Raw genomic sequence first — 23,063 nt, forward strand, 5'->3', positions numbered from 1 at the left:
AAACAGTGTTTGGAAGAAATTAGTGTTTCTTCTAAGGAAGTCTTTTATCTTTACCAATACAGGTTCATCCCCTTCAAATCCTCCTCCTTCATAATATTATAATTCCCAAAATGTTTATTAAAAACATTAAGATCTTTTAAAGCTACATTTAGACATGGGGGTGAAATCTTCTAATCTGAATGGGTCAACCTTAATTGCAATAGGTATTCAGTGGTTCAATGGTTAGAGCTGTTGCCTCGGATGAAGATGGTCCCGGGTTCGCCTCCCGGAATGGGATGTTCCTGTGTTGAGTTTGCATTTTCTAAGACTATTCTTAAGACTTTTTTAAAGCTTCATTAAGACAAGGAGGCTAAAACGATCTATTCTAAATGGCTAAAATGAAATAGGCGCATTTACAGCAAACAGCCACTGGAGGGCAGCATTTTCCCACCTTCTCTTTATTCCTTACTGCTGTTTGTGGCCACCAGAGGGCGCAAATTTCCCATTCTTTTAAGCAAAAAAACAGTGTTTGGAAGAAATTAGTGTTTCTACTAAGGAAGTCTTTTATCTTTACCAATACAGGTTCATCCCCTTCAAATCCTCCTCCTTCGTAATATTATAATTCCCAAAATGTTTATTAAAAACATTAAGAGAAAATAGTGGCCATCCAAGTATGTCAGCATTTAATCACCAATGCTCTGTTTGAGGAATTTCAGTCTGGTTTTAGAGAGTATCACAGCACTGAAACTGCATTAGTGAGAGTTACAAATGATATTCTCATGGCCTCAGATAAGAATCTTGTGTCTGTTCTAGTCTTGTTAGATCTCAGTGCTGCCTTTGACACAGTTGATCACAATGTTCTTTTAGAAAGACTTGAACATGTTGTAGGGATCAGAGGAACAGCGTTAGGCTGGTTTAAATCCTACCTGTCTGACAGATTTCATTTTGTGAACGTACATGACAAATTGTCTTCATACTCCAGGGTTACTTGCGGAGTACCACAGGGTTCAGTGCTTGGACCAATTCTTTTTACTATATATATATATGCTCCCATTTGGTAAAATCATTAGACAGCATGGGATAAACTTCCACTGTTATGCTGACGATACTCAGCTATATTTATCCATTAACCCTGATGAACCTAATCGGTTGCGTAGATTACAGGCTTGTCTTGAGGACATAAAAAATTGTATGACTCTAAACTTTTTGCTTTTAAATCAAGACAAGACGGAAGTTCTCATCTTTGGACCAGAAATCCAGAAAAGGAAATTGCTTAGCCAATCGCCTGACCTTAAAGGCATTACATTAATCTCCGCGAACAAAGCAAGGAACCTTGGTGTTATCTTTAACCAGGGCATGTCATTCAAATCCCAGGTTTCACAAGTTTGTAGGATTTCATTTTTCCACCTTCGGAATATTGCTAAGATTAGAAGCATACTTTGCAGGAGTGATGCTGAAAAACTAGTTCATGCATTTATTACATCAAGACTGGATTACTGTAATTCATTACTCTCAGGAAGTCCACAGAATGTAGTTAAAAGTCTTCAGCTTGTGCAAAATGCTGCAGCTAGAGTTCTGATGAGAATTAAAAAGAGAGATCATATCTCTCCTGTCTTAGCTTCTCTACATTGGCTACCTGTTAAATTCAGAATAGATTTTAAGATCCTTCTTCTCACATATAAAGCTCTTAATAATCAAGGTCCATCATACATTAGGAATCTGATTGTTCCATATGTTCCTAACCGAGCACTTCGCTCTCAGACTGCAGGTCTACTGGTGGTTCCAAGAATATCTAAAATTAGGATGGGAGGCAGATCTTTTAGTTATCAGGCTCCTCTCCTGTGGAACCAGCTCCCAGCCTTAGTCCGTGAGGCAGACACTTTGTCTACTTTTAAGAATAGGCTTAAAACATTTTTATTTGATAGGGCCTATGGTTAAAATCTGATGTTAGCCTAAATCTGGACAAGTGGGGGAGTACAGGGAGGTGGAGTGTACAGTCGGTAAAGACGGCTCTCCCTTGCCCTGCCTCCAACATGCGTCCATCTAAATAGGATAGATTATCCAGAGTTATCTCTGTAGTTATGCTGCTATAGGCTTAGACTGCTGGAGGATACACTGACCACTTCTCACACTCCACTACTTTCTTCTACAATCTGCTCTTTAACTGTATTATTTTGTCCAATTTCAGCTAACTTTATTTTCTCTGTAAGTGTTTTTCTCCCCAGAAGATGCGACAATGACGTTCTGCTGAGCTGTGGTGGCCTCATGGAGGGGGCCATCGACTAGCACACTGCAGCTAACCACTTAAACATTCTCTCTCTCCTGATAATGGCTTTTTGCTTTCCTTGACTTTTGATGTGCTAATACTAGTTTATCCGTTTAATTATAGATTCACTAGGATAAATACAATAAAGTTTATCTTTCACCAAATAGAATATTTACTAAGACATCACAATATAACTGTAGACACATTACTTGTCCGTGTGTGTGTGTGTGTGTGTGTGTGTGTGTGTGTGTGTGTGTGTGTGTGTGTGTGTGTGTGTGTGTGTGTGTGTGTGTGTGTGTGTGTGTGTCTGCTCTGTCTTCTCGATCCCCAGTGAGTCGTGGAGGATGGCTGCTTATACTGAGCCAGGATTCTCTGGAGGTTTCTTCCTGTTAAAAGGGAGTTTTCCTCTCCACTATCGCTTTATGCTTGCTTGGTATGAGGATTGCTGTATAGTCACTGACACCAGTCAGTGACTTGATGCAATTTGCTGGGTTCCTTATATAGGAAACATTATTTCTGATTGGCGTAATGAACTGACCTGAATTGGAATTTTTATTATGTGAAGTGCCTTGAGACGACTCTTGTCGTGATTTGGCGCTATATAAATAAACTTGAATTGAATTGAACCTTTTTTCTTTGTCAGTCGGCACACATCCAGAAGTCAAACTGCTATTAATCATGTGCAGAATTAGTGGCACAATAGCTAAAAAGACATCCTTAAGATATCCTCTTGGTGATCCACTTGGTTTTGTCTCCTCCATTAATCTGGCTATGCATTATAGTGAAACTGGGTGATAAGGAACCACCAGCCATCACTCAAGAGATGGACAAGAGCTTTGCACGTCAGCTGTAGGCAGGAGAGCTCACAAAATTGCTAATTTCTCAAAGAAAATTTTGAGAAAATTGTTACGCACAGAGTTCGATGCCTGGGCAGGAGAACAATCATCCACATTCAATACAGAGGTAATGGCAGCATACAGAACTTATTGCTGTTCACGGACACACGTTTGAAATAATAGTATGGCTTTTCAGATTTGACAATTTCCTGATAGGATTTCCCAACTTTCCCTTAGGGTAATTATACTTGCAGCTTGTCCTGTTGCCATTTTCTTTTGCACCTCCTGCATCCCCTTCTTTCAGCCCGAATGCGGTCCATTAACCACAAGATAGCAGCCCGATTCCGCTTTATCTGTCGAAGAGGCGCAATAGCATCCAAATGTTTGTACAGGTCTCAATAAATAACTTAGGAGTCCATCCGAAGAAGACCAGTCGCCGGAAAAAGGCCCAACGTTAAAAGGGAATTAAAAGTAAGTACGGGTTCATCAAATCGTCAAACATGTTTTTTATGCATCAGTTTGATTTTATTGGGACACGAACACTCAGAGAACGCTGTGAAGCATCTGGGTGGAGTATGTCACCTCATTGCTTTTAATTCCATTATTACCTTACTCCTGCATGCATGGCTGACTCTCCCAGGCTGCTGCCGCCTGCTTTTTTATTGTGAATTTGATTGGACTTCCTTATCGGCTGGCAACAGGCAGGAAAGAGAGCTGGGCCAAAGATCCTCCTCAGTGCTGGCAGCCAGGAGCATGTTTGAAACAGCAAAGCTGCAGATCAGAAGTGATTAATGTAGGCTGCCAGTCTGACTGCTCCATGCGTGAGCATCGCTGCACCGTGCATGAGGTTACTGCTCTGTGTGTGTGTGCGTGTGTGTGTGCGTGCGTGCGTGCGTGCGTGTGTGTGTGTGTGTGTGTGTGTGTGTGTGTGTGTGTGTGTGTGTGTGTGTGTGTGTGTGTGTGTGGGAGGAGCACTCGCTTTCTGGCACCTGATGCATGATGCACATCAAGCCCATACGCTCTCAGCAGTCAGTGTGTGAATGAGAGCCTTCAGTCGGGACGATTACGGAGGCTGGATGGATTCGCTCTGCGCGCGCTCAGCCTCTCCCTCTCTCCAGCTTTTGTCTGCTCACACAGCCCACTGTGCGTCCTGCAGCCGCCTCTCTGCGTTTAATCCAAACATTTACTCCTGTCCTACTGGTGAATCAGAATCGTCGAGACCGTGCTGACCGTGCATTTTCTGGTTGCGTGGAAACTAAAAGCCTTCTCGCCCCTGAAGAGGTGCAGCAGCTTTCTAAAATTATTTTTGTTTGGAGCCAACGGCGCGTCGCGGTTCCCGGAGCTGCACAAGTTAAACAAGAGGACCGGTGCACGAATCATGGAGCGGAGAGGAAAAGCAGCCTTAAAGACGTGAGTGTGCGTAATTTAAAACCAGAACTAGTTTCAGTGTTGGGATTTATGTTCTAATAACTGAAATGTAAGCATGGCCTGATGTGTCTCTTAAATTCACAATGTTAGTGAGTGAAACCAGGGATGCCTCCAGAAATTGTTGATGAGGGTGACCAGATGGGGCCAAAGAAAATTTTGGGGTGGCACACCAAATTTGTCCTTGTAACTCAGGGAGAGTTTAGCCTGTGGTGATGCATTGCATTCCTCCTTTATTCTTTTATTTATTTTTTATTAGAAAAAAATAAAAAAATAAATAAAAATAAAAACATCATGGCACTTAAATACAAATTGAGAAACACAAACATTTCAGAAAAAACTTCAGTTATTTGAAATGTTATTTACATTAGTTAAATTCACCTGTTGCTGTCTTCACACACACACAAAAAACTATGGAGATATAAAATTTTTGTAATGGTGATCAGCAGAAACTTTTTTTAATTCTGATTATTTCTTTACTTGTTAATTGTATATATTTTTATTGTGTATTACATTTATGTCTTGAATAAATAAGATTAATTTATGGTTTGAGTGAACAACAATATGATTTATTAACACTGGTCTACCCTGGGTGGGGGCAGCAAATTTCTAGGGGTTACCATGGCCACTGCTGGTCACCCCTTGGGAGCGCCACTGAATAAAACCTACATTTAGCAGTAATACTTCATTTTGCACATACGTGCACGTTTTCAGAGGTTGTCATCCTTAAAACAAAAACAAAGTGTTGTAAGAATCAAAATATCCAGTGATAGACAGACTCAAGTTCAAGAGCAAATGCAGTTTTGTGTTAGATTTACACACATTTACGCCCCTCCTGCTTCTTCCACACTCCTCTTTATGAACCCTCCCGTGACAGGGAATGACTTCTGATGCCTGCACAAAATCCATGTAATCTCAACACAGTAGATATTACCATGATAAATGTGCTGCCTTTCAGAGCCAGTGATGTTTGGGTTTGATCCATGTTAATGCTCCTCATGGAGCAGGTGCCAGTGGCTTCAGCGGCCACTGACAGCAGAGGATTTATGGAGTGAGAGTCTGACCTGTGGCTTCAGTATTTATTTATTCCAGAGTGCTGCTTTTGTTGCTTAAATTAAAAGCAAGAGGAGAATTTATGATGGTGAGAAATAAACAAAAGAGTCCATGAATTAAGAAATACTGGCAAAGCATCAATTTGACTTATTGCTTTTAGACTTTGTGGCGCCCTGCCCTGCTTCTCATTAAGCCTACATTCTCTGATCTTGTCCATGAGCGACTTTCCTCTATCTTCCAGTGCTTATTCTCCACCAGCTGCGTGTCTCTCTCAGCTCGACAATTTCCTGGATATCTTATTAGTGTCATGCAATGTTCTCTGGGTTGTAATTGTAATCTTACCCCCCCCCCCCTTCTCTTCTTAAATCCCCTTGATATCATACTTTCTCTCACAAGCCAGCGCTCATGTGTACAATTTCACTTCTTGTCCACATGTTTTCTCCTCCTTTATCACCAACCCTTCTCCTTCTGCTCCCTAATTATCTCTTGAGGTGGCATGTGATGGGAAAACCACAGCCCTAGAGCATATTGTTAGCCGCGCAAGACCGTGCACTCGCCCGGGTGTTTGGCCCCTCGTACACCCAGCTGACACAGAGTTAAGAAGGAAGTTATTTGAAGGAATTTCAAGCGGAAAACATTCGTTTGTCTTTGATTTGGATGAAGATTTGGGAATGAACTCCTGTGTTTTTGCATCACACATTCTATTGGTATCTCTTACATTTTATTTGCTTCATTCATCCCTCCTCACAAGCAAAACCAGCTCTACCACACGCTGTCCTCAGCCCATCAGTGCTATGTGATACTTTCAGGTACTAAAAGGTCCATTTCGTTTTTCTAATCCTGATAAGTGGATCTTGCCGGTCTCTTGGAATACATTAAGAAGTCTGGTTGACTCCCTGTTTCCATTTGGTCTCAAACCAGACGGGGCATCACATAGTTGGGTGTATTGGCCTTGTTGCTGGTTAGGATGTTCGCATTTATCTCAACAAAAGGATAGGGTGGCCAAAAGCTAATGCTACACTCACTCAGGGAGTTTTTCTTTAGGTGGATTAGTAACAGGAGAAGCCTGATCAGCTATTAATGAAGTGTGTCAGGATGGGTGGATCTGCTTCTTTCTGTGGTTGAGGTACAAAATCTAAACTTTAACTGACAGAAGTGATCCAAAAGCTTTGGGTTCAAGGAATAAGATGACTGGACTTTTTTTTTCTGATGATGAACAAACTGGCAAAGGTGTATAAAAAACAGTCAAACTTTGAATGAGCATTTTCTACATGGTGTCACATGTTAATGCAGCCTCTGTGTACTAAAATAGTCCTGCACTGCAGGGATGTCAATTATAAAAGAGGCATGGTGACACCAGCGTATGCTCCTTGCTTGTTTATTGTGCTCTGTTGATGTGAGCTTTTATGTTTTGAACTGTGAGGTTTTGTTGAAGTAAAACAAAGGCCTGTTCTTTTAGTGACCCTGAAAGGAGTATGTGTTTTTCCCACTGCCCCCACACTGAATTTAGACACGGCACCTTCCTTTAGATGGCAGAGCAGCTGTTATTCACCCACATTTTACATCTTTAAAAAGCAAGTTTGCCAAGGAAACGTTTCTTTTACTTCTTATTTTTTAAATACAGTTGGTCACTCTGAGTTTTCAGGCTGAACATGAAAATAGTCTTTACGCCTGGTTTCTGCATTAGCCGCTGAAAGGAAAACAGACGGGGAAACACATGGATTAGAAAAGCCACACAGATCTGCATCACACTGTAAATTAGCATTCATGGACTCCATCATGACGGGGAAGGCTGATGTAGGTTTGGCGTCCAGGAAACAGGAGAGTTAGCCTCGGCTAGTAAAAGCTAACCGTTAGCATTAGCAACTCCACCACGCAGCAGAACTCCTCCAGGCTTGTGTTGTTTGTGAAGACAAAACATCAACGTTGCAGAGCAAACAGCATCAGTGGAAGAGTTACGTCATTGTTAGCCAATCAGACTTAAGATGTCTGAATATCAGGAAATAATAATGAATAAGACTCCCAATTCAGCAGTTTTGTGCACCCCACTCCTCTGGCTAACTTCTACTTCCTGAAATGGGAGCGCCAGAGCTTTTTTCCCTCAGAGATCGACTCAAAAAGCATTCCTTTGTACTAGAGAACACAGCAAACGTATTGAAAAAATGAGTGAATTTGGTCTTCAACGTGCACCATCTGTGATTTTTCTCCTGCTCTTCGTTTCACAGGTTCCATTGTAACCAGGGAGGTTGATGTGAGCTTCCGTCCTCGGCTCTGGTGGTTTTCCGTGGAGCATGCCCCAATTCCACAATGCCCCTGCTTGCAGACTGGCTGCTGCGCCACTCGGTGGTCATGTGTTTGCTGCTGCACAGTTTGGTTTTAATGACGTTCTGCTTCCATCACGCCGCCACCACCTGTTCCAAGAGGTGCTACTGCTCTGAGAGCGAGCTCGGTGGCAAGACGGTTCGCTGCAGCAACCTGCAGCTGACGGAGATCCCAGAGGACATCCCCAACGACACGCAACATTTCTATCTGGACTTCAATCTCCTTACCTCGGTTCCAACAAACGCCTTTGTGGGTTTAACCCATTTAGTTGAACTGGATCTATCCCACAATGAGCTGAGCCAGCTAGAACTCGGAGCGTTCAGAGGCCTCAGCTCCTCTTTACAGTTCCTAGATCTGTCATCAAACAAGTTAAAAAAATTTAACCCTGACGCTTTTGAGGGTTTGCGAGCTCGTGCCAACCTCACAAACAATCCATGGCATTGTGACTGCAATTTGCAGATGGCGCTGCCTCGTGTGGACTTGGAGCCTGCGTCACTGACTGGCATCGTGTGCCAGACTTCCAATCCAGAGGAAATAGGAGTCAAAGGACTCGCCTTTCTGTTGGCACCAGACATAGACTTGTGCAATGTGATGAAGAGGACTACAGATGTGGCCATGCTGGTTGTCATGTTTGGCTGGTTCACTATGGTCATCTCCTACCTGGTCTACTATGTTAGAGCAAACCAGGAGGACGCACGCAGACACTTGGAGTATCTGAAGTCACTGCCCAGCAGGCAGGGCAAGTCCGAGGAGTCCTCCACTATTAGCACTGTGGTGTGAGGCTGCAACTTAAAGTGCATCTCATAGTGAACAAAGCTTTTGGTATAACCCACACCTACACCATTTTCATGAGTTTCAGTTGTGCTCAGCGTTGCCACTGAGCCAAGTTGTGCAAAAATAAACATGCGTCCAGAAACCCTGGCAGATGTAAGATGGTGCAGATGAATAATTCAACCTTCAGCAGACCATTAGGACATTTTGTTGGCAGAGTTGATGGCCTCGTCAGTGCGCTGAGGGAATAAAAGCAGTGGCATAGTTTATTTTTTATTTTTATTTTTGCAAATTCCAAATATGGGATACAAATGGGATTTGTCCAGTGGTGCATGCACCATGATGTGCCTCAAAAAAACCGACCAGGAGGAAACATCTGACAGTGAAACGAGACAGAAGACAAGGCCAGAACAAATGGACAGGTGCTGTCCAACAGAAGTCCCTATGAGGACACACACACACACACACACACACACACACACACACACACACACACACACACACACACACACACACACACACACACACACACACACACACACACACACACACACACACACACACGAGGTGAGGGAGAGGACACTGTCACATTTACTTGCTCTTTTGAAGGTTTTTTACTGAACAAACGGACTCATCTGACAAAACATATTTCTAGGGGTTCAGCTCACAAGAGAAGATGACGCTCTGTATTTGAATTGATAGAATGAGACGAGATTCTAATGATATTAATAAATTTATGCTGGAAAAATTCTTTAAGTGTTCTTGGAGCATTTACCACAAACTGGCATTTCTCTCTTGATTCATTACAAGTCTCTTTAGACCTAAAATAAACATATAAATAATAAAACAAATAACAATAAAAATGAATTTTATTTATCAGCACCTTTCACAGAAAGACACCTAACAGCAGCAAAGAAAAATCCTTGATCAACCAGTTAGAATGGTGACCTTCTAACTTTACCCTCCATAAATAAAAAAGCAAAAGTAACCCAAAACATAAAGGAATACTTTGCAACTTTTTCATATTCTTAAATCATTTCCTTGAGCTAGTAGGTGCTAAAATGACCCTTTACAGTGTTAATGAAAGGTCACCAGCCTATATCGCCCCCCTGTGGCCAGAATATTCCACTTGCAACTTCAGACTGGCAGTCTGCTTCCAGCACGTTTCCTGATGTTTCAGATCATGAACACAGCTTAACCCTGCTTTCATACTGAAGCATCAGCGGCATGAAATGGCACTGCTTCAAACAAAATCCATTATGGTCAATGGACTGTTTCAAACCAGCAGTGACGCAGCAATTTCCAGGCGCGTCCCAGAAGCCTCACGTCACGCCACGCTGCTACAGATAGAACTGGGTTCTATTTGTACAGCGAGCCGCTTCTGGGATGCGTCAATTTCCTCACTTAACGTAGGGCTAGACAGGAAATCGCACACTTTCAGTGTAAAAATCCCTGGTGATTTTCAAAATAAAAGTACTGCTGCGATGCAATTTCATATATATGAGGCTTATGTGTGACCCAACGGCTTATTTACTCACAGCATCGTTTCAGAAGTGCAGTGGTGTGTTTTTCATGACTTTAATCCTAGCAGTGGAGAACAACAACATCACATATGACAAACGGTAATATCAAACTGATTTCCTTCTTTTTGGTTTAATGGCAGATTGCATAAACAAACCATGACCTGAAGTCTCAAGGGATCTTGTGATCTCGCAAGTTCAGCGAAAAGCACAGCGGGGAAGCCGTGCCACTGCCAAGACTCTCCCGGTATGAAAAGGACCGCTTTGAAGTTCGCAAGTGAACTGTTCCGCTGCTGTTTTGCACTGCCGATGCTTCCAGTATGAAACCAGGGTTAGTGATGTATCACTCCTGTAGACACTAAGGAAGGTTGGGAGACATTTCAACTTAAAAAAGGACACAAGGGGGTGCTAAAAGCAAGCCAAGACGGCCTAGTTCCCCTTTAACTCTCTCAGGCTCAAAATAAGTTTTGATAAAAGGACGAACAACTAAGTCCTTCAGGGGTACGTCTGAGTTAAAAATTGCTCATGAAATACGTATGTGGAGTAACCAGGCAGGTAGGTTTTGACTGTTTCAAATCTGCAACGCCTGCCGCTAGAGGGTTAAATCATAACTACATTCAGCACTGCAGACTCATTCCTTTCTTTTAATCCACATTACCAAGAGTATTTTGTAAAGAGGGGGAACTCAACAGAGCACTAGTATGAAAGATTGGTGTATTTGTTATCCCTCCAAATTAAATGTCAAGAAACTTGACATTTAATTTTTCTCAAACGGCGTCTCTGGCAGCAACACAACTGGTGAATCACACCATCAAAACATCAAAAAGAAGTTGGTTTGAGAGATGAAGATGGAAAACAACAAACAGGAAAGAAATGAAATAGAAAGAAAAGGAGGAATACTTTATTTCCCTTATTCCTGATTAGTTTTTACTTAAGTTGAAATTGCCAGACAGAAAACAGCTGTTAGTTTTCCTCTGTAGAAACCCCAGGAGCTCTCCCTGATTATGTAGCTTATCATGAATGGTTTCTGGATGGGGTTGAGATCTTACTGTGGGTTGTGAGGCATCACAATGAGGTTCTGATTCACAGAATACAAATGGAAATTGTTCTCTGACTGTTTTGACACAAGGTGGTCATGAATGAGGAAAAGATGCATTTGTTGCACGTTCATCATAAACCTGATATTTTGTGAGTTAGAAGCTAAAAAGTTTGGAAACATCTTCTGACTCAGCAGTTTTTTTTTTCATCTAAGAGCTTTACGTAATATGCACCAACTGTGCCTCGGTATGGTTTCATGAGTTTTATAGATAACATTTAAGAGGTCACGACCTGCACATCCACTTAGAGAGCTGCCATGAGAGTGCAGCTGCATTTCACCAGAGTGTATGGTAAAGAGTATGATGCACAAATGCATTTAAGTGTCTGTGGATGAAATCATCGATACAAACCATGACAGGGAAATGCGTCTGAGTGGAGGCATAATTAAATCCATTACAGACCGGGCTCCAAGATGGAGTTCGTCGATGGACTATTCTCCGACCAGAAAAGCCTGCTGCGGTGCTGAATAATGAAATTTGATGTCTGAGATGTAGGAAATGGTTTGTCAACAAGGGGTTTCCTTGTGTCTGACACAGCAATACCTTCAGAGTAGAGCCGGTCAAATAAGTTATTCATTATGCCCATAAAAAAACACTTGTGCAGAAAGACCAGGGCTGCACCCATCATCCAGTGTGACCCAGTTCTTGGGGAGAAATTAAGGGAGAATGCCGCAAGGGATCATTGCCCCGTCTCTGCAGCCTGACTTCCATTTGGTGGGTGAAGCACTTCCCAAATGCCCTTGAATAACCAAAGGACTCACAGTTGGTGGAAACTTATTCTTTAACTCCGTAATTTCCTCACTGAGATATAGAAATATGTAGTTGTGTTTCTTATAACAGACCTCCTAGTGCTGTATGCTGTAGTTTTCTATTCTTAGTTCAGATCCTTTGAAGGTTTCTGTGTTACTAATAGCTAATTTATTACCTGTAACAGGTAAATGAACAACCTCAGTTTGGTGAAACAGAGATTCAAACTGATCAGGTTGATCTAAGTAGATTAATGTAATCCTGAAACAAGTGTAATGAACTTTCACACAGCTGCAAATGTATGAATGTACATTAATTTACATAAAACTATTTGCAGTGGAAATTGGAAGCAGCGCTAGCTATCTGTAGCATTTTGAGATCAGCGTGTATTAAACATAGTTTAATTGTACTATATTCCTCTATAGTAACAGTGTGATGCAAATGTAAAAGGTTTTAAAAGACTGTTTATACTTTTTGAGATTGAAATTCTTTTAGGATGGCAGAAATACATTTTCATCATGACCCAGCTAATCTTTTTTCACCCCAAACTAAAGCTATTCAAAAAGCTGTTTAAACCAACTGAGATGTTAATGTCTGACTTTCTAATGGAAATACCTCTTTTCATTTTTGAGCAATCCTTTTGTCTATAGGCAGAGAAAAAACAAAATAAAACCAAGGTGATGGTATGTGACAGCTACAGACATTTTATCAAGGATGCTGCATCTTTACTCTCGAGCATTTCTTAGGATTATTTGAGGTAAATTTACAATACTGTTAAAAAAAATTTGTTTTTTCAATTTTCTTCTTGAAAGAATGACATGCCATTCCAAACGTATGGCTCTCTAAAACTATCAATATCAAAATTAGATCTTTACTTCAAAACTAAAACGAAATACTCATCTGCTGAGTTATTTCATTATTGATAGATGGAACGTGGCAATAAATAGAAGATTGTGTTCACGTAAATGCTTACTGAATTTAAAAAGTGTGAAAATAGCACCTGTTTATGTTTTAAGGTATTATGGTAAAAAGTGCCTGACAGCTGTGAAATATTGGCTACATTAGCTCAGCTTACATAACTGCTAAATAAATAATTTAGTGAAAAGAAATACTCAGTTTTCATTTATATTTTAACACTTAAAGTAACACAGAGCAGGTTTCTGCTCCTGGAATTACAAATGTCGTAAACAACCCTGCTGCATGTAGCGCTAACAACGAGCTAACACTAACATAAGCCAACTAATGCTAAAATAAACCACAAAATTAAAAGATCCACACTGTTGGACGAAAATATTTTTATTTACAAGTCCAGTAGCAACAAAGATAGGTCAAAATCTGGAAGTGGCTTTGTAGCCTCCTTTAGCTTCCTCTGAAGATTGGCGAACTGAAAATGCTAACCACTAGCATTACCGCTAACAGCCATAAAGCAGGTAAAGGTCATCCGCTAGAACACCTACTTGCTCCACAAAACTATCAAGTCTGGTTTTTGGTCAGCAGAGGGCTACCAAGAGCAAGAGTTACGGTAAAATGTTTACAATGTTTTCAAGTGTATAATTTATTTACCTTTTCATAATTTTACAAATAAAATATTAAAATTTAAAGGTTATTATTCGTGTCCAAATGTTTAAAGGACAAATAAAATGTCACAAAGCACTTCTTCTATATTTGTTAGTTATCTATTTCCAGAAAGAGTTGTTTTTACCTCCTACTGAATGATACCTGAGACCTGGCATCTCAACAACTGGCCACGCCCATCGGACAGCTGAGCCCACCCTACATAGCCGGGGGCACAGAAATATACGTAGACGCCCTGTGGACTGGCGCAGCCAATTAAAGCTGCCGTAGTTGCCAGCCGCCATCTTAGATGGGTCTATATTCGCCCCTACTGCATTGATGAAGGTGTTTACTCAAATAAATAACACATTTTATCAAGCTTTTACACAAAATCAGACATATGGTATGGCATGCTGACTAATAGATATAAATAAACAAAATAAATAAAAAAATAATTTAACTACAAAATCCCATCAGTTAGACTAGAAAAGTCATTAGTAATCTCATGTGATCTGTTTTCAATAGTATGCCGGTTTTTGCAACTGTAGACTGCTGAAAAATGGGCATAGGTTCCCATTCTGCATTGACTTTGGAAAACGAGGAGACCCATCCAATATGGCGGCAACACTGTTATGCTCTCCAGCGCCAAATGGGGTGTCTATGTATGGCCAGGGGTACTTGTTGATGGTGGAGTTGGACTCTGCCTACTGACCGGCCCCATCCATTGAAAATCTGAATCCGCCCTGCAATCTGCAGCTGGAACCTTCTCTTCCTTAACTTAAAAAAAAACATTTATTTTAAAATAGTTTTGAGAAGTGTGAATAGGACAATTTATGAGAAAACAGGAAAATTTATAATAGCTATTAATACTTTTTACCACATAGAAATCTGTTCAGTAAAGGTTTAGTAATACTGAATAATACAATTGTGCTTTTTACATGCTAAAGTTCTTCTGATATCTTCAGTCTTGAGACTAAGTTATCTTTTTCTATTGCTGGTGATTAGCTAAAACGACTACAGCAAACATTAAATCGATTTTACCGAAAATCTGAGAAAAAGCACAATTTAAAAAATGTTTGAACATTGTGAGGGAAATAAAAAACACAAAATAGTTGATCAATTATTAATTCTAAAGAAGTTGTTCTTTTGGATGTCACATATTCTGTATCACACCTGATGGACCTGCTCACATAATCTGTTAGTGCTCACTTTGATGAAAAACAACGATTCTGATCTTAAGGAAGTGCAGGCACAGTCACCCGTGATGAGCAGGAGGCTCAAGAGTACTGAAAAATAGATGGTAAGCCTCTCGCTCTGACATTTCCTGCTTCACACACACACACACACACACACACACACACACACACACACACACACACACACACACACACACACACACGCACGCACGCACGCACGCACGCACACACACACACTCTCTCTCTCTCTCACTCTCTCTCTCTCTCTCTCTCTCTCTCTCTCTCTCTCTCTCTCCGGTCTTTCCTCTGATATCAGACTCTTATGGTGGCTTTGAAGCCAGCCACCAAGAAGAGATAAGCCTAAAAGTATTACCAGGCACGTATGCCAGCATTTCTTTCACCTGAACTGAGTTTGTTCATTGCTTTGTTCACCTGTGTACGATGGGTGTGTTTGCAGGGCAGCAGTGAGGGTGCCTGTAAACTGACACTTTGTGTTCTCCAGCACACATGTTGCTGAGGTTAATTTAAATTTCAGGCAAGCTCGGCTTGCCCTATCTGCAACCTGGGACACGTTACACTGGTGTGAGCATTACAACTGCTGGGTAATGGGACACAAAGTGAGGGATAAGGTAACACATCGAATCCCACAGAGCACAGCCCTAGTTGGGGTTTAGTTGCAGGTGAAAATGTTTCCAGGCTTAGATCACATTAGGTCTCCCAGTAAGGCTCTGACGTAGCAGCTGTAAGTTTCCTCTTTGGGCAAAAAGTAAAGTGACACCTAAAAGATGGTGAATCTGAGAAGAATGACAACAGTGGAACATCTGAGGGAAGATGTCTCTCCTTGTGTTTACAAAATGGTAAAAAAAAAATCCTACAGCCTATTTTCACAATCAAAGCTGAGAAGAGCAGTGTTTTAAGATACAGCTTTTGTCCTGTGTTACAGACCTCCCTGTGTAGTGAAAAGGTGAAGAAAGTCAGCATAAATCTTTCAGGAGACAAATTATGGTATCAACACTGGTAGCTCTAGAGAATGGCTCAGAGCTATTCTGGGGGGTTTCTTTTAATATTTCAGTACATTAAACATGCTAGGGCTGGCTAATAAATCTATTTTATTGATTCAGTTTCAATTTGCTGTTTATGAAGGAGCTTGGAGCTGTGCAGTGGTTAGCGCTGTCGCCTTACACCAAGGAGGCCCCAGGTTCGCCTCCTGGCCTGGAGTCTCTCTTCATGGAGTTTGCATGTTCTCCTTTGTAGTGTGATGATGATTTGCACTACATATTAAAAATGATCAATAATATGTGATAATTTCATATAAATATGAAAAAACAATCTGATTGATCTTTGAATGTTTAATCAGAATATTCTAGTTACTTTACTTATTCAGAGACCATAAACACACTTCGTATTAATTCAGACAGAGTCAAGTATATAGTTCATAAAATTTATTTTATTTCTTTTTTCCTAAACTAATGATTATACATGACAAGGTATGAATAATGATATGTAATGTAATGGATATGAAGTGATTTAATGTGATGTGTGGAATGTTGTAATGGAAGCTAGATGTTGTAGCAAAACCTAATAAGTATCTGAGAGAATTTGTGGAGTCTGGATTGTAAATTAATTTGGCTGTATGCTTGTTAAACTTCAGATTTGTTTAAAGAACCATCCGACTCAATCTGTGTTGAATCTACGCACCCTTAATGTAGAGATTCTCGTGCGATCCAGAGGATCAAGAGGTTGTGATGGACACTGCCGGTGGAGTGGACCTCTCGATATCAGGAACCCGTAGATTAGCTCCGATAGGACCTGTCGAGTCTGAGATCTCTCCAGGTGACGACAGGAAGCTGGAATGCTTGTTTGCGTCTAAGTCTGTTTGTTTGTCTCTTAGAAGAGCAGTTTGTCTGCACAGAGGCAAAAACCCGGGTGTGGGAGGAGTTCAGTGAGACCATGAGCAAGATTTTCATATGGCTCAGGAGGGGAAAGCAGTGCGCTAACAACACTGTTTACTTTGGTGACGGTATGCTGCTGACTTCGACTCGGGACATTGCTGATTGGTGGGCAAAGTACTTTGAAGATTATGAAACTAGGATTGGGACAATACTACAATTGTCACGAGCTGACTGGTGGATCCGTAAAAACACCCAACACAGAATGACAGTTTAACGATGTTTATTAAAAGGAGAGAGGCAGAGGCTAGGTCAGGAGGCAGGAGGTTGTTACCAGGAGATCTGAATGGAGAATAGTCCGTAGGGGAAATCCAAGAAGCGAAGTCGGGGATGGAGCAGGATCGGAGCCAGAGGATCAGAGCAGCAGCGGAGCAGACAGGGTAAATCCAAGAGACGAGGTCGGGAACGGAGCTGGGTTTGGGATCAGAAGACAAGGTGAGTAACAGGCTGGAGAATTTACTTGCAGGGCTTTCAATAATCTGGCAATGACTGGGTAGCTGAATGGATTTTTTTATAGCAGGAGGAGCAGGTGTGTGAATTAGGTTGATGACGGAACAGGTGGAATGAATGGAGCTGATGAGGTGCGGGCTGTGGTTGCTGTGGCAACAGGTCTTCGGCAGGAACAGGATCATGACAACAATACTAACTTGTAACATGTTTTGTAACTGGGACTTTTGTTTTGTACAATGTAGTTCATGTTTTGTAATGTGTAACTTTCATTTTGTAACAGGTAACTTTAGTTTTGTAGCATGTAATTCTAATTTTGTAACATGAAACTTCTATTTTGTAACTTACAGAAAAAAATCAATGTAAAAGTTTCAAATCACAACTTTCAAAACACACATTTCAGTCTACAGTTACAAAACTCAAGCCTTCAAGTACAAAACATTTTTTTTCCCAATTCTAACTTACTTCCAACTAGGGATGGGTACCGAATTCGGTAATTTTTAAGGTACCGACCGAATTCCATAGTACCGACTGAGCACCGATTCACGTCATTTCAAACGGTGCCTCGTTTCGCAACCCGTCCTTCATAACGAGAGCTTGCCAAGACAGCTGCGCATGCGCAAGAGCGTTATGTCGTCGCTCGCTGCGAACCAGTTGTAAACAGAGCAGCATGGTAGAAAGAATGCAGGCTAAAGCTTGGGTCCACTTCACTAAATGTGATGGGTGATGTGATGTGATGATGAAACCAGCGACAACGATCTAAGTGAGGCATCCTTATCTTAATCTGCTCCGGTAGGCAAATAAAATGTTTAACATAACGTTAGCTTGATATGTTAGCTTCCGTTTCGCTAATGGTGCGTTCGCTTTCTCCTCAGCACTCCGAATGTCCGACTAGAAGAACATGAACGCGCTCTAAAGTTAGACTTCACTTTACTAAATGTGACGGGTGAAGATGAAACCAGTGACAACGATCTAAGTGTGAGGCATCATCGTTTTAATCTGCTCCAGCAGCTAAATAAACTGTTTAAGATAACGTTAGCTTGATATGTTAGCTTCCATTGCCACCATTGTTATCAGCTAATGGTTCATTCGCTTTCTCCTCGGAAATTCTAACTTCCCAGTAGGAAAAATCAATTGGAAAAAGACTGCAAAAGGAATGAAGATACACAGTAAATTTAATTCACAGTAAAGATGTTTGCTTCAGTTTAATTATCAGCTTATAAAACTACATGGACGATGTTAAAATACAAACAGTTGAATGTTATTTATCGTGATATTTATCAAATATTGTTATATATTGAGAAAAATATATATTTAATTATAAAAGAGAATTAAAATAATAAACACTCAAAAGTAATCGAAAATTGGTACCGTTAAGTACCGGTATCAATTCCTAGGTACCGGGAATTGGTACCGAATCAATTCAAATGTCAAAGGTACCCATCCCTACTTCCAACAGGAATTGTCTTTAACAGGAATCAAAGACTCATGATTGGCTGGTCAGACAAAGCCTGTCATTGATTCTTTGGGAAGGAAGCTAGAATTGGGACGAAATGTTTGGTACAAGTAAACTTGAGTTTGTAACTGTAGACTGATGTGTGTTTTGAGAGCTGTCATTTGAAACTTGTAAATTGATTTTTTTCTGCAAGTTACAAAACTAAAGTTTCATGTTACGTACCAAATGTTACATGTTACAAAATGAGAATTACATGCTACAAAATGAAAGTCAGTTACAAAACTTGTTACAGGTTACAAAGCTTGGTACAAGTTACATGTAATATTGTCCCAATCCTAGTTCCATAGAAGACCTCCTCAATTCCACGTCCTCCAGTGAGGAAGCAGAGTCTGGGGACTTTGGGTTGGACTCTTCAATCTCTGGGGCTGTGGTTACTGAAGTGGTCAAAAAACTTGTTGGTGGCAAGGCCCCAGGGGTGGAAGAGATTCCTTAAGGCTCTGGATGTTGTGGAGTTGTGTTGGTTGACGCGTCCCTTGAGGGGCTCTGTGGGGGGTACTCTGGTAGTATGGGGTACCAGGCCCTCTGATACGGGCTGTTACAGTGGGGAAAAAAAGTATTTAGTCAGCCACCGATTGTGCAAGTTCTCCCACTTAAAATGATGACAGAGGTCAGTAATTTACATCATAGGTACACTTCAACTGTGAGAGACAGAATGTGAAAAAAAATCCATGAATTCACATGGCAGAATTTTTAAAGAATTTATTTGTAAATCAGGGTGGAAAATAAGTATTTGGTCAATAACAAAAATTCAACTCAATACTTTGTAACATAACCTTTGTTGGCAATAACAGAGGTCAAACGATTACTATAGGTCTTTACCAGGTTTGCACACACAGTAGCTGGTATTTTGGCCCATTCCTTCATGCAGATCTTCTCGAGAGCAGTGATGTTTTGGGGCTGTCGCCGAGCAACACAGACTTTCAACTCCCTCCACAGATTTTCTATGGGGTTGAGGTCTGGAGACTGGCTAGGCCACTCCAGGACTTTCAAATGCTTCTTACGGAGCCACTCCTTTGTTGCCCGGGCGGTGTGTTTGGGATCATTGTCGTGTTGGAAGACCCAGCCACGTTTCATCTTCAAAGCTCTCACTGATGGAAGGAGGTTTTGGCTCAGAATCTCACGATACATGGCCCCATTCATTCCTTCCTTAACATGGATCAGTCGTCCTGTCCCCTTAGCCGAAAAACAGCCCCAAAGCATGTTGTTCCCACCCCCATGCTTCACAGTAGGTATGGTGTTCTTGGGATGCAACTCAGTATTCTTCTTCCTCCAAACACGACGAGTTGAGTTTATACCAAAAAGTTCTACTTTGGTTTCATCTGACCACATGACATTCTCCCAATCCTCTGCTGTATCATCCATGTGCTCTCTGGCAAACTTCAGACGGGCCTGGACATGCACTGGCTTCAGCAGCGGAACACATCTGGCACTGCAGGATTTGATTCCCTGCCGTTGTAGTGTGTTACTGATGGTGACCTTTGTTACTGTGGTCCCAGCTCTCTGCAGGTCATTCACCAGGTCCCCCCGTGTGGTTCTGGGATTCTTGCTCACCGTTCTCATGATCATTTTGACCCCACGGGATGAGATCTTGCGTGGAGCCCCAGATCGAGGGAGATTATCAGTGGTCTTGTATGTCTTCCATTTTCTGATAATTCCTCCCACAGTTGATTTTTTCACACCAAGCTGCTTGCCTATTGTAGATTCACTCTTCCCAGTCTGGTGCAGGTCTACAATTCTTTTCCTGGTGTCCTTCGAAAGCTCTTTGGTCTTGGCCATAGTGGAGTTTGGAGTCTGAATGTTTGAGGCTGTGGACAGGTGTCTTTTATACAGATAATGTGTTCAAACAGGTGCCATTAATACAGGTAAGGAGTGGAGGACAGAAAAGCTTCTTAAAGAAGATGTTACAGGTCTGTGAGAGCCAGAGATTTTCCTTGTTTGAAGTGACCAAATACTTATTTTCCACCCTGATTTACAAATAAATTCTTCAAAAATCCTGCCATGTGAATTCATGGATTTTTTTTTCACATTCTGTCTCTCACAGTTGATGTGTACCTATGATGAAAATTACTGACCTCTGTCATCATTTTAAGTGGGAGAACTTGCACAATCGGTGGCTGACTAAACACTTTTTTGCCCGTCCCTGGATGACCGATGTCAGAGGTTGGTCTGCATTGCAGGCAGTAAGTAAGGCTCGTTCCCGGTGAGTGTTGGACTCCGCCAAGGATGCCCTTTATCACTGATTCTGTTCATAACTTTTATGGACAAGATTTCTAGGTGCAGCCAAGGTGTTAAGGGGATCTGTTTTGGTGGCCTGAGGATTGAGTCTCTGCTTTTTTCAGATGATGTGGTCCTGTTGGCTTCATCAGAATGTGATCTCCGTCTTTCGCTGGAGCCGTTCTCAGCTGAGTGTGAAGCAGCTGGGATGAGAATCATCCCTCTCATCTCATCTTCTTCTGCCTATCTGGGTCTGGGTCACGGGGGCAGCATTCCAACTAGGGAGTTCCAGACTGTCCTCTCCCCGGCCAACTCTACCAGCTCCTCCGGTAGGACTCCAAGGTGTTCCTGGGCCAGTTTAGAGAAATACTTTCTCCAATGTGTCTTGGGTCGACCTGGGGGGCCTCCTGCCGGCAGGACATGCCTGAAACACCTCCCTGGGGAGGCGTCCAGGAGGTATCCTAACAAGATGCTCAAACCACCTCAACTGACTCCTCTTGATATGGAGGAGCAGCGGCTCTGCTCCGAGTCTCTCCCAAATGTCCGAGTTCCTCACCCTATCCCTAAGGCTGAGCCCCGACACCCAGCGTAGAAAACTAATTTTGGTCTCTTGTATCCGCAATCTTGTTCTTCCGGTCATTACCCAAGCTCATGACCATAGGTGAGGACTGGGCAGTATATCGACTGGTAAATCGAGAGCCTTGCTTTCCAGCTTAGCTCCTTCTTCACCCCAACAGACCGGTTCAGCTTCTGCATCACTGCAGACGCTGCCCCAATCCACCTGTCGATCTCCCGCTGCCTCCTTCCCTCACTCGTGAACAAGATCCCGAGATACTTAAACTCCTCCACTTGAGGCAGGACCTCTCTCCCTACCCGGAGTTGGCAAGCTGACCCGTACTGGTTGAGAACCATGGTCTCAGGAGGTGCTGATCCTCATCCCAGCCGCTTCACACTCGGCTGCAAACCTCCCCAGCAAGAGCTGTAGGTCAGAACCTGATGCAGCTGCTTAGTTGTTTAACTACCTAGGCGACTTCTACCCCAGAGATTGGACAGTCTATCCCCAGGTCTCCCAGCTCTGGTTCCTCCTCGGAATGCGTGTCAGTGGGATGAGAATCAGCTGCTCTAAATCCGAGACCATGGCCTTGAGTCGGAAAAGGGTGGAATGCCTTCTTTGGGTCACTGATGAGATCCTGCTACAAGTGGAGGTGTTTAAGTATCTCGGGGTCTTGTTCACGAGTGAGGGAAAGATGGAGCGAGGGATCGACAGGCGGATTGGTGCTGCATCTGTAGTGATGTGGGTATTGTACCGGTCTGTCGTGGTGAAGAGAGAGCTGATCTGGAAAGTGAAGTTCTCTATTCACCAGTCAGTCTACGTTCATACCCTCACCTATGGTCACATGGTTTGGGTGATCGAAATAATGAGATCACAGATACAAGAGGCCGAAATGAGTTTTCTCCACAGGATGGTTGGGCTCTCCCTTAAAGATACGGTGATAATCTTGGTCATCCGGGAGGGACTGGGAGTAGACACACTGCTCCTCCACATCGAGAGGAGCCAGTTGAGGTGGCTCAGGCATCTGATTACAATTTTTTTTACACCTGGGCTTCCGTAGTTCAGATTAAGGTTAGTCTGCACATCTCTAATAATGCATATGGCACAGTTTGACTAAAGCGGTCTGCATAAATGTGTTCTCCCACTATAACTCTGCCTTAACATTAAAACTTTAACATAAAGAAGTTAGAAGTTGGAAATCCTCTGCCGCTGTGTTTTTTTTTACTTATGTTACCTTTAGGGTGACCAGATCCCAACTTGCCAAATGTGGGACAATGTGAAGTTCCAATGTAATGAGAAAAAATAAACAAATAAACAAAATGTATATTCTGCCTTTTAGCCCTAACATCACTGTTACATATACATGCAATTATTATTCTTATTGTCATCATATATATCTAATTTGTTTATGTTTATGTTTATTTATTTGGCAGACAATTTCATCCAAAGCGACTTATATCTTATAACCTATAGGGCATGTTGTGATCTGTGGAGGAAACCGGAGTACCCGGAGGAAGCCCACGCACACATGGGGAGTACGCGCAACTTCACGCAGAAAGGCCGCAGCCAAGTTTCGAACCTGCAACCTTCGTGCTGCGAGGCAACAGTGCAAACAACT

General features: G+C 42.0%; 2 protein-coding genes across 4 annotated transcripts in view; one reads left to right on the forward strand and one right to left on the reverse strand.

The window, feature by feature from the left end:
• Positions 1 to 23,063, reverse strand: part of top2a (DNA topoisomerase II alpha) — a 65,997-nt gene that overhangs the window by 29,716 nt on the left and 13,218 nt on the right. The window lies entirely within an intron of this gene.
• lrrc3ca (leucine rich repeat containing 3Ca) lies at positions 4,355 to 8,917 on the forward strand. 2 transcript variants are annotated; one of them, XM_015963483.3, is made up of 2 exons: positions 4,355 to 4,491; positions 7,785 to 8,917. In XM_015963483.3, exon 2 carries the CDS (start codon positions 7,867 to 7,869, stop codon positions 8,659 to 8,661), a length of 795 nt encoding a protein of 264 aa, XP_015818969.1. In that variant the 5' UTR covers positions 4,355 to 4,491; positions 7,785 to 7,866; the 3' UTR covers positions 8,662 to 8,917. The 2 variants fall into 2 exon arrangements, with proteins under 2 accessions (XP_015818969.1, XP_054605098.1); XM_054749123.2 differs by having other exon boundaries at positions 4,367 to 4,497.

Source organism: Nothobranchius furzeri, chromosome 16, assembly GCF_043380555.1.
Source record: "Nothobranchius furzeri strain GRZ-AD chromosome 16, NfurGRZ-RIMD1, whole genome shotgun sequence".
Classification (NCBI taxonomy): Eukaryota; Metazoa; Chordata; class Actinopteri; order Cyprinodontiformes; family Nothobranchiidae; genus Nothobranchius; species Nothobranchius furzeri.